We start from the raw sequence: 13,024 nt of genomic DNA on the forward strand, positions 1-13,024 counted from the left end.
GATATACAGACATGTTTGTCTTTTAATATACAGGCCATTCCCACTACCGAAAAGAGTAAATGTGTGTGTAGGTGTATAAGGGTGTGTGGGTGTGCCTGGCTGTGTGAGAGGGTGTTTATGTATATGTAGTAGCGTAATGAGCAAAATTGTATTTTCTAAGTTACTTTTTTTCAACATCTGTGTCCAAATGTCATGAGTGTGTAAACGTGATCTCTTCATTTCCTGATACGTTCCCGTTCAAGAAGAAACTCGACGAGTGTCCTTTTTTCAAATCTACATCAAGCTCATTTCCAGCCCAAACAATGTAATCATCTGCTATATAAGTTGTATTATAACTTGGTGGCCACGTTTTTACATCTGCAACTTTTTGGGGTTAAATTTCCCATTAATTTTTATTCAGTACGAATTTTAAATTCGAGAAAGATATGATTTGAAATACGTGCCTACCTATATCTAATATCTTATCAGAGCATTTTCCCACTAAATAAGCAAGCCTTTCGTCAACGGAATTCACCTAATATTCTTACTTCTATTATATTTTGATTTTACAGATCTCCACATCGTGCTGGGCGCAAACTACAGGTAAGCCAGTATTTTATGGTTTCTTTGTTGAAACAAATCATACTGCACTCGATTGACCAAGGATTGACCTTCGAGTTATTTGCTGTCGCGAACCCCTTGGTTTGTGGAAAATGGTCTCCAATATCAGCCATAAATTAATTTATCGCGCCAAAACCCTGCAAATCGTAATTTCTTTAAAAAATCAATCAGCAGGCATTATTTTGCCATTCAATAAATCGGCAGTAAAAGTTTTGTTTGAAAATTGACTGTCAACAGGTGACGATCTGGGATGTGCGGGCGCTTTCCGTCATATTTCAAAATATAATGGCGCAGCATTCAGAATGTATGACTTGTGCACCTCGTAAAATGAGCGATCATGACTTTTTTTCTGGTTGGGGGAGGGTGTTGGGGCTTTTCGAACTTTTCAGGCGAATTCGTTACCTGTTAAAGTCCGACTCTGGATCAGTGCATGGTCAATTGTGTGGGTTTTTTTTTTTTTTTTAACAATATTATTGTTCTTCCAAATAATTTTGTGACAAAGTCATTTCCATCGATTGATTTGATCAATCTTTCGGACTATTAGAAGTTTCATTGATATTGCATAGTATGTATATCTCATGCTGAAGTATACAAACACACTTGCTTTTCCTTTTTTATTACGCCCTCAGCAAATTTCTTCCAAATATATATGTTGGTTAGTTTGGATCGACTTTTGGCAATTTAAATATAGCTCCCCGCTCAATAAAAATCTACAATTAATGTCAGACGACTTGTTACTCAAATCGATGCTTTTTGTCTTAATAATTACGCTGATTGTTCTCCATTTGAATCTGAGTCTCAAATATATTTTTGAAAAAGGTAATTATTACGAAAAATGCAAGAACTCTCGCTTTGTTAAATATTTTCAAGATAAGTCTATAAAAGTTTATTTATAATAAATGTTTTGCTACATTAGTGGCGTAAATCGAGGCGGTGAACCTAGGGGGATAATCTATTGTTTAATCCCCACCCACTTGAATAGTGTGACGTCACGGATTAATAATTGTACATTTATATTGCGTGATGTCCATGCTTAACTGCCCATTACAATAAGTTTATTATTATTACTTCCCCGGCTATAGCTTATAGCCGCTCTGGAATTCGAGGTATTTTTCCTACCGGGTACCCATTCACCTCACCTAGGTTGAGGTGAATTGACCTAAATTTGTCGCTGATGGAAAACACGCCGTGGTCGGGAATGGAACCTACGTCCTCAATATTGAAAGACGAGAGTTTTAACCACTAGACTACGACGCCCCTACAATTACCACCAATGTTCTTGTAACAATTTAAAACTATTTAGACCTGGGCCCTGTTGCATAAAAAATTATGTCATAATGACATAAATTTCGATCTTGACATAAAAATCATGCATAGCTTATGCAGTTGACATAAATTCCGTTGCATAAAATTATTTATGCATTGTTTTAGCGAATGACGCGAATAAATCATCATTACATAAACTGAATAGTCATGAACGAGCCTGTCGACATATAAACTTGGCATAAGTTGTCACTATTCAGCCGCTGCAAGTTCGTGCGACAAGGTGTCTTCGACTTCCCATTTTGACGGGATAGAGGCATATTTTGGTATGTATCCAAAGATCATTGTTATATATCGTAGCTTAATAGATATATCTCACGTTCTGACCAGAATTCAAAGTTTCTAAGTATAAATAGATGTATTAAATGAATTATTATCGCCGTCAATTCTATGCAATAATTGCTCGGATGCTCTCCGGCTGCTTTTATCCGTACAACGCCGGCAGCGCTAGCCGGAGGTTCCGGCGTCTGACACAGACAAATAATAATGGCTGCATTGAATCAACACTGACAGAAAACAGTGTTAAATAATCTTCACGACATTTGACATTTTTTAAGGTTCCGGCGTCGGATAAACACGAATAATTCTTGGAATGAACACCGACAGAAAAAAGCTTTAATTAATCTTCAGGACATTTTTATTGGACATTTTCATTGATTTTAAACCTAACGTAACTTAGACCCGGCCGTAGCCTAGGCGTAGGACTAGAGCACCCCTGCCCTTCCTGGAATAGATCTAAGACTAAGTTCCAATGTTAGGCCTAGTCTAGATTAGACTAGACCCTCTCTTTAGAGTCTATACAAAATTTACTCTGTCACTCACTGACCGTTAGAGCCAGGCCCTCGACTATTTCTAGGCCTAGCCGGAAGTTAGGGCCTAGCACAGGCCTAAGTAAGTTGGGCTGAGCCGATCTATGTAACTGTTCGGAGATTTAAAAAAGCATGAAATTTAGGCATGGCCATGCAGGGCCAGGCCCTAGCGAGTACTTGCTTGGCCCCTTTTAACTCCTACTAGTCTAGATCTACAGTAGATAGTTTTCTATCTAGGACTTAGCGTCTAATTTAGACTTAGACTTAGTCTAGATCTAACTGTTGTCTTGTTGATCTACGAAATTTATAAGTTAAACTTGTCTTGGGTGAGCTGAGCTGGCCCTACCATTACTACTTTATTCTAGGCCTACCCTGGTTTGGGCCTTGGTCCTGGCCAGGGAATGAGGTGGTGCAGCCCTGGACTGGGTCTGGCTGGGGCTCCTTCAATTCATGTTTTTTTATAGATCAAAATCGAGACCTAATCCGGGACCTAATCTAGTTTAGCAATACAAGAGATAGATATCTAGCTCAGGCAATACAAGCAATCACTTGTAATTAGTCTATTCTAGGGCCCAAGATTGAAACTGTCTTTACATCATTAGTAAGCTAACATTATAGATCTACTAGAACTACAAATGTTACTCTAGCCTAGGTCTCTTCTATGTCTAATCTTAAGCCTGACTTTTTAACTCTGACATTAAAATTCAAATAGAACCAGTACATGTACATGTGTAGGTTCTAACTTAGACCTTCGGGAGACGGGGCCTCCGCTGCCTTCGCTTCGGTGGTGGAGCCCCCTGGGTTTATGATAGAGCTATGGAATAGGGTAGTGTAGCTCTATTGCCAGGGGTAGAGGCCTAGATCTAGTCAAGATTTATCAGTTGGTAGATGTGCACTACAATAACATGTAAAGTATAAGACCCTAGGAGTGAGTGAACCCCGATTCTTAGTGTGTTCATCAAACCATTCAAGGTTGAATGACTAGACCTTATTTGCCTTTGATCTGTATTCAGAATGCACTCATGGATAGAATTCATTTTTACACAGTTCTGATAATAGCCAGTGAAACTGTACCAAAAGTCCAACACCCCTGTCAAATATATTTGACAAAATCTGTAATGATAACAACATTTTTTTAAAGAAGGGACTTCAGTTGTTGTTGTTGATACAAAATGTACATATGAATTCATTCTCATCTGTTACTATGACAAAATTTGGTATTCACTTTTCTAACAGGTGAACCACACAAACGGTGAGAAGAGGTAGAAAGAGAGAGGGGGACAGCAACTGGAAGGAGATGGAAGTCCAGACACTCTGCCACTGTGTGCCATTGAACAAGAAATCTGTCTTTGGATAAGGGGGTCAAGCTTCTAGTATGAAGGTGAGTTTGTATATAAAGTTGTATTTATTGAACATTTTATTTGTAAATACAAGTATACTGTAGGGTAATGTTTATTTTTTTATTTATTTTACTCTTAAGAGCGGTTGTAAATGTGATGTACTGTTATATCTATTTTCAAATATGAATATCTTTTTACAATTCATCCACATTTTGTAATAAATTTATCTTAAATTTCCTCACAAAAATGGATAATATCAATCTCATGAATTTTTATAGAAGGTCAAGTTTGAATTGACATCTGAGCCCTCATAATATTTCAATCAATGACAATATAATTATGGAATGCATTCTCAAAAATATGTAAGAGCAAGAACAGTGTCAAAATGAAAACAAAATCTAAGTAGACTATTGGATCCATACTATTGTAACAATTATTTTCCACTTAACTTCTGCAAGAGATTCAGATTCAGTTGATTTTATTTTTTATTAGAATCTCAACAAAGAGACTAACAATGTTAGCTTACAAGCATAAACACAATATAAGTACATTTAAGAATAAAATAGTGGTAGTAGAGATAGGTGGTAAGTTGATAACATAAACATGACCTTGACCTCAATTTTGTGTTCATGTATTTTCCCCCATTTCTTGTTCTATCCCTCTTCTAAAGTTCTCTTATTTCCCCCACTACTAGAGGTGAGTCGCCTACCGTGCACCCTTGCCCTCCTTGGGTAACACCACACATGAACATTTTCTCCAATGATATGATTGAAATAAAATATATTCTGACTTCAATATAGTATCAAAAATAATATTCGGAGACTATTAACCCATTTTTTAAAATTTCACATTCTATCTTTTTTTATTCAAGCCCGTGATTGCAACATATAAGGCTCTTCCATAAATCATACATAATGTACATGTATGTGAACACTCTGCTATTATCAAGTTGAGCTGCTAACGTGGTTTGCACTGATTCTTCTTATTTCAGATTGTTCAAGAGTCAAGACTTTTGAAGACGTGACGCCATGGACCTGGTTGCACCTGGCAAGGGAACTATATGACCATGATGACTGTTCACTGAAGTATTCTCAAAACGCTTTGTAAAATTAACAAAAGTACTCATTTACATTTTTCAAAGATAATAATAATTATATTGATATTGTGGATACCTTTTTATGATTTTTATCATAAAATTATTATAATGATAATGATGACAAGCCATAATACAAAGGAACAATAAGTAGAAAAGAAGGCGACAAAGAAGGAAGAGGAGAAGAAGATGAAGAAGAAATAGAAGAGGAGGGGTGGAAGAGGAGAAAAGGAGAATAAGAATAAATTATATCACTGTGAGTTCCTCTTCATGAAATCGTACAAAAATCTTTCTCTTTTGAATGGAAATATTTATGAAGCATACAAATGCGATATAGTTATTCATGTTTTTTTTAAATGTATTATGTGTCATGTTTTTAGCTGTACACTTAATTTAGGTATTGTATTCATTTAGGATATGAATAATATATTTCATTTGAATCGACACTGTAAAAAAATAGTTGAAATAACTGTATAAAATTGTGGCAAAAAATTGCTTTAATTTTATCCAGTATTTATGAGTTAAGCAGTTTTAAGTAAAATTAACTTTTTTTCTTTGCATCCATTTTTACTCAAGAAAATTAAGTTACAATAACTTAATTCAATTAAGTAAAACAATCACTAAAGTATTTGAAAAAAATCAAATGGGGGAGTGGACTTTCGTGATTAAAAAGTCCGCTCCCCCCATCGTCCCACTTTTAGTGGCATCATTTACTGTACATCTTAGACATCTTTTATCCAAATATTAGACTTTGTGCATTGTCACTTACCTGTACATGTATAGGTACTGACATAGATATTTATACGCAATCGTTTCATTCTTACAAATAAGACAGAACACGTTAAGCATTTTCCGAAAACGAGAACAATATAAGCATTTTCCGAAAACCTAAAAAGAAATCTGAAATTTTCTGCTAAATTTAATGTTGCTCTATCTTTAATTCAACAAAGGATAAAATGCACACCCTTATCCAAAACAATTTCAAACACAAATAGATAGGCCTAAGACAGTTAAAAAAAAATTACTTGCTCTAATGAATATTCATGCATTATTTAGATAAGGCGTTAATTGAAAATATAAGTACATTCAACATGATTTTATAAGTAATAATCATCTTTGCCTAATTAAACTAGATTCACTCAATCGAAGCAAGCTAGCAGTACGTGAATTTTCTTAAATGTATATTGAACCAAAATAAATCAAGTAAATTAAAAGACACGTTGAAACTACTTTAAAAAAGCAAAAAATAATTACGAATTATAATTTTTCTTATATTTTATACAGTAAGTGTTAACAACTGATTAAGAAATATCTTTTTATGTGCATGTACCTCTTTTAATCATGTTTATACAGTCATGATTAAAGGACATGGGATAGGTGAAAATATTATATTGTTTTACAAATTTTGTTGTGTATTTTAAAAGTAATAAATTTACATAAAATGTCATTCTTTTTGCTTCATCTCTTTGTTTTGTTGATTTCAATGAATCGGGAGGCGGAGGGGTGGGTTGTGACTAAAATATGATTTGCCCCTCAGAACACACATGTTTTCCTACTAGAAATAGTAATTAATATTTGTAGAAAATTGTAGGATTATTATTTTTTTAAACTCTGAATTGTCAAATTAGGAAAATAATTGATTGAGATGAAGATTTGAAGTAGCAGGGACGAGAAATGAAAAGGAAATATCATGTAAAAATTGGAAAGATCCAGATATGCAAAGATTACACTGTATAAGGAATAATGAGAGAGAGAGAGAGAGAGGGGCGAGGTGAATTAGAATGGGAGAAGGGAGAGGAAAAAGTATAAATGTGAAGAAGTCATTAACAGAGGTAAAGAGATGTATAGAGAATTAAAGAGATAAATTTCGAGAATGATAGTGGGCCAATCTCGGAGGGAGGAAGATACTGAAAGGGAAAAATATGATAAAGCATTTTTTGGGGGGAGGTTACATTTGATGAGAGATGAGAGAAAATGGCCAGGTGCTGAAAGATGAAAAAATATAAATGATGGGTGACAGAGGCATGGATCAAGGGATACAGGTGGCATGAAGGTGTCCCAATTTAGGCACAAAGCTGTGATGAGAAGTGGCCTCTCATATGCACTCCTCTTGGAATTTGGACAATAAGTGGGCATTTTTTCTAAAGTGCGCCCCAAATCGCCCCATCTTTGCCAGTTTTGGGCAAGGAAAACGCCATCTCTTTTCTTTTTTATTAGCAAAAAACAATAAACCAAACCATTGTTCCGAAGTGAGGAACATTTTTATTTAGGCCTATTTATTTATTTATATTTTATGTCAAATATTTTCTTGACGAAATTGCCCAATTGTGCTTCCAAATGTGTAACCCTCGCCCAAACTGCTCAGGCAAGAGGGTTCCATGACACGCTTATGAAATAGACAACTGAAATTATATAGAATTAAAAAATAATGAATAAATGATTACAGGGATATATGCATAGTTGTCAATCGGAGGTGATGGTTTGGGGATGACTGATATGAATATTGTTCTTGCAAAGGAGTTTTCTTTTAGTTTAAGGGGGTGGCTTCAGGAATTTAAATTTTTATGGGGCAGACATGGTGTAAGGGGCAAAATTTCAAAAAACTGCGAGCGAGCAAAATTTTTGGGTAACTTAAACTAGAACTATCAAAGAAGGTGATTAATACCCCTGCCCTACACTGTTATCATGGCAACAGTTTCCAACACATGGAAAAAATATATTTATTGCCCATCTTTACCCAAGACCTACATGTATGTGTGATCAATTCATGAGAATTGCTGATGAAGTAGTTTGAACCTCAAGATTTTTGCCTAATTTTTGACATTATATAATGTTGCCATGGCAACACGATTTCCGACACATGCAAAAATATATTTGCCTCCGACAAAGATTCTGCTAGGATCGAAAGCTTAGGCCCCTTTTTGACTTTCTAATTTACTCCATTGGCTCTCTTTTATTAGATAAGCAGTTTTCAGCAGCTTGTTGTTGCCAAAAATACATTTTGTACATCTTTACCTCGAGGCCAATGTGTGAGCAAAATTTCATGAGAATTGGTTGAAAACCAATCAAGTAGTTGGAACCAATAGATTTTTACCTAATTTGGGGCCTTTAATATGTTGTAACCATGGCAACACAATTTTCGACACACACGAAATACGTTTCTCTCACACCTTTACCTCTAACTTAATGTGTGAAACAAATTTCATGAGAATTGGTTGAAAATTGATGAAGTAATTAAACCTGAAATTTTTTTAAATTTTTTTGTCATATAATATGCCGTTACCATGGTAACATGATTTCCAACACACAAAATATGTTTTGGAGCTAGGGGGAAAATCCAACTTCCAACACCAACGCCAACACCAGACTTGAAATCAGCCAATGTGTGTAGCAAATTTCTTGTTTAATCACATCTGAATTAAGCACAAAAGGGGCGATTCTAGACTGAAAGTCAGAGTTATTAGTATTATTTTGGGAGGGAGGGTGGTGCTTTTTTTTTCTTTAATTTTCCTTTAATGCAGCCAGTGCGGCATTTTATACAACAGAAGGCACCAACTAAACACATTCACAATTTATTTTAGCGCGTTATCATGCTTAAAGCGTTTTACAATATGAGAAAAATGAGATTCTGTTCTCCAAGAGTTTACATAGATATGAAGGGGTATATTAGTGAGAAAACACATATATTTTTAGCTTATTTTTGAATACCCGTTATGAAGAACATAAACGATCGATATTGAAGACTAATCCAGATAATGGGACCAGTGAAACCTAATACATTGCTGACCTTTTTGGAGTTCATTTTAGGATTTTGTAAATGAAAAGGATCTGATCTAGAGCGTAATAAATAGTGAGATTTTAGGACAGGAGAAAATTAGCATGAAATATATTGTAGTGTCAGGTTATTTAAGGACATGCACACACAGAAAACAATTCTATAAGTATCTCTTTTTCGGACAAATCAGGTGATATGGAAGGCACAACATCCGGGGATTCAACAACTGAAAGCTTCACAACGACGGTTGCCATTACAATGACAACAACTCAAATGTCTACTACCACAGGTTTGTTAATGCCTCTCCTTTTCCATTTCTTTATATTAATATTTATCTCTCTTTCTCTCCCTCGCTCTTTGTACCTTACGGGTTCACTTTGTAAGGCTATTTACCCATTCATATACATGTCGATTTATCAATTCATTAATGTGTTGTTCGAAAGAGTTTTGTGCCACCTTACACAAAACAAAAATGCTTTAATTTTTTTAAAAAGAAGAGATTTTGAGATGTAATATTTCGTAGGTGAAAATTTTTACACTCATTATGCAACTCTTGTGAAAAAAAATGAGACTGGTAGGTTGGGTCATGCATGAGTATAATCAAAGATTAAATAAAAAATGACAATTTCTGAAAGGCACAAAAAGTCGTTTTTCAAATTGTGTAAGTACGTGGTTAGGCGAGGGTTGATTTTTTTTGTGATTTTTATGATACTTATGATGTTTCACCATCCATTCCACACAAAAGTTTGATAACGTATGGTCATGGTTGAGTGGACCACAAAACGTTGCAACATGTCATCATATAGTTTTAATGGAGGTACCCTCTTTAACATAAAACACATGTCAAAAATTATAATTGTAAGTGGCTCCCTTCCCCCAATCAATCAGTTCTCCTCAATTTCAAATTCTGTATCCATAACTGATTAGTCCATAAATTTAACTGATCCTGAGACATTGTTCGGAAAAAGGATGAATTTATACAATATTAGTATTCATTTATAAACAGTTTTAGGAAAAGGATGACCTGATACAATATAAAGAATATTCATTTAAAAATAGTTTTCAAGTTTGTTCGCTCAACCAATAAGTGTAAAAAAAAATCGGAAAGTATGTGTGTTGATAAAATGATGAATGATAAAAAATAACAGCAGTTAAGTCACATTTGAAACAGAATGTCTCCCATTGATCATTTCATGACCCCTCAAAATGAGTCTGTGACTTTGAAAATGCCATTCCCTCCCACCCACCCCCCCCCCCTTCTTAAAAATCAAATGAAACATAAAAAAACGGAAGACGGTTTGTGACACATATCCAAGGTAAGCAATTGCATTTTTCCAAAAACGTTAAAAAAATATTCACATTTCACATGTTCATTCATGAATGAATGCTTAATAAAACGCCTTAGAATCACTGACGCCTGTTAATTGGTCATGAGCGTAACGAAAAGAAAGTTGAGACAGTTTCAGTTCCCAAATTGAAACAATACTTGCCTAGGACATTTGAAAATCATATTTTTGGTTTTGACTAAATGTTCATTGAATCGTGAAATTATGAATACTTTTTTATGATACTCTTTCCAAAATATAAATGTCATTATAATAGATTATTCTTACAGCTAAAAGAGGTGTGTATACAATTCAATGCTACTTCTTTCTCTATTAATTCTTATACTTTTACAATTACTACTACCCTCATTACTACAACTTACATTTTTTTTCTTCTAGTACTACCACGACAACCGCTACTTCTACTACTGCTTCTTCTTCTTTTACTACTATTACTACTACTACTACTACAGTTTTCAAATCCCGTGTAATTCATCATTTCCTCAGTACAACATATATCTAAAGAAATAAAGTATTAAAAGTACTGTCATGGTAAGGGTATTATTGTCAATAATTTTGTAATTGTAACCATTTCACTATAAATCTCATGATTATTAATATTTACTATATTAATTGCCATTATTATTGTTGTTATATCGTCATAATCATCCGATATGTAATATTTTTTTTGTCGTTTGGGAATCATAACTACTACTACGAGTATAGTACTACAAATTCTAATACTTAAGTTCTTCTTCTCTACTACTACTACTACTACTACTACTGCTGCTGCTACTGCTGCTGCTGATGCTACTACTACTACTACTACTACTTTTACTCCTGCTACTGCTGCTGCTACCATATACTACTACTACTGCTACTTTTACTCCTGCTATTGTATTCTCCTGCTACTGCTGCTGCTGCTGCTACTACTACTACTACTACTACTACTACTACTACTACATGTACTACTGCTAGTAGTACTAATACTTCGACTACTACATTTACTCCCTCTATTCGTCTTCTCCTGATGCTGCTATTTTCACTAATGCAATTACTACTACTGCTACTTCTACCTGCACTCTGTATTTTTTTTCAATAATTGATTTAGGTTCTAGTGAATGTGCATTGTGGAGCGATGAATGTGATGTCAATGCACGATGTGAAGACAGCACTTTTAGCTATACGTGTATTTGCAATGTCGGATATGAAGGCAGCGGAACAATCTGTACTGGTAAATACATTTGTTACTGATATCTTTCCATTCTACTTGTCATCAGGGAGTTTCGCTCCGCGACGCACGACTGCTTCAAGAACACAGTAAATGTATTTAATTTTTATGTCAAATGACAATGAACAGCTGCGAGTTCTTTGTCGAAAATTGGTGAACCCGAACAGCAGTTTCTTCCTCAATTTCGGAGCTGACAACAGAATTCCTTTGCGTATTTTTGTCAAGAATTAAACTTCTGTTATTATTCAACATTGTTTGACAAAGTTTTGACAAAGACTTATTGGATGTTATTTCTCATGGCGGACTTTTGACAATATATTTTCTAGGTTCTTGAACACGTCTTTCATCCTGAAGCGAAAACTCCGAGTTGATATGATCATGAAGTTGATAACATGAACCGTAACCATCATAACAATAATTAACGATCTTCATTTATCATTATCATGATGATTATTAATATGATTTAACATCAATAATGATGAAAACGATGGAAATTACCATTGATGGCATTGGCCAATGAAGGCCGTATACTGGCGTTCTTCTTCAAGCCACTGTGCTTGCGGCTGCCACCGGCATGCAATGATTACTATTTTACCACTATTGATTTATTTTGTGTTATATATGTTTAATTGATGTACGGAAATAATCAATCACTCCATTTTTATGTACAATAATTGATCATGATGAACATAACAGTATAACGATATTAGAATGATTTAATATTAACAATACGTATAATGATGAGACGATTATTGTAATTCATTTCATTAATGATGCCAAAAGATTGTAATTATAACCATAACAATAGTACACATGGATAGTATTGTTTGTGTTTTATGAGCTATTACTCAGATCATCATACATTATTACAATGAAATTCAGATATCAACGAATGTACATCGGGCACCCCTGGCTGTGACGTAAACGCCCTTTCTGATTATTTTATTCAACTGGGCATGATAATAAATATCAGGAGATAATAATGTTGATTATGAAAATTGATGGTATAATAATGATCAATATATATTTCACTGATTATGTTTTATTAATAAATATTATCATGATTATCACTAATACAATCAGATATCAACGAATGTACATTGGGCACCCATGGCTGTGATGTAAACGCCCAGTGTGTAAACAACATTGGAAGTTATACGTGTGTATGCCAAGCTGGTTATACTGGCAATGGATTTGCCTGCGCTGGTAAGAACGATTCTATTCTTCCCAGATAATATGCCCTTAATAACATGATAGTTAATGGTAGCCTTGATAATATAAAAAAAAATAATATCAATACTCATCTAAATAATAGTAATAATAATAATGATAATAATAAATAAGGTTAAATTTACCCAGGGTAGCCACTTCAGTTAAACTGTTAAAGGGATGGTCCGGGCTGGAATTATTTATATTATAATGCATATAGTAGCATTCACTAAGCAAAATGCCGAAAATTTCATCAAAATCGGATAACAAATAACGAAGTTATTGAAGTTTAAAAATAAGCAATATTTTGTGAAAACAG

At 34.4% G+C, this 13,024-nt stretch overlaps 1 protein-coding gene across 3 annotated transcripts in view; it reads left to right on the plus strand.

Moving 5' to 3' along the window:
- The first annotated feature begins 556 nt into the window (after positions 1-556).
- LOC129268578 (uncharacterized) overlaps positions 557-13,024 on the plus strand; it is a 93,192-nt gene continuing 80,724 nt past the window's right edge. For 2 of the 3 annotated variants that reach the window (XM_064104930.1, XM_064104931.1), the window contains exons 1-4: positions 557-582; positions 9,131-9,229; positions 11,377-11,499; positions 12,580-12,702. In XM_064104930.1, coding sequence (XP_063961000.1) covers positions 9,136-9,229; positions 11,377-11,499; positions 12,580-12,702 — 340 coding nt within the window. In that variant the 5' untranslated portion in view covers positions 557-582; positions 9,131-9,135. The remainder of the gene's footprint in view (positions 583-9,130; positions 9,230-11,376; positions 11,500-12,579; positions 12,703-13,024) is intronic. The other variant, XM_064104932.1, reaches the window with a different exon arrangement.

The sequence above is a fragment of the Lytechinus pictus genome, chromosome 9, assembly GCF_037042905.1.
Source record: "Lytechinus pictus isolate F3 Inbred chromosome 9, Lp3.0, whole genome shotgun sequence".
Classification (NCBI taxonomy): Eukaryota; Metazoa; Echinodermata; class Echinoidea; order Temnopleuroida; family Toxopneustidae; genus Lytechinus; species Lytechinus pictus.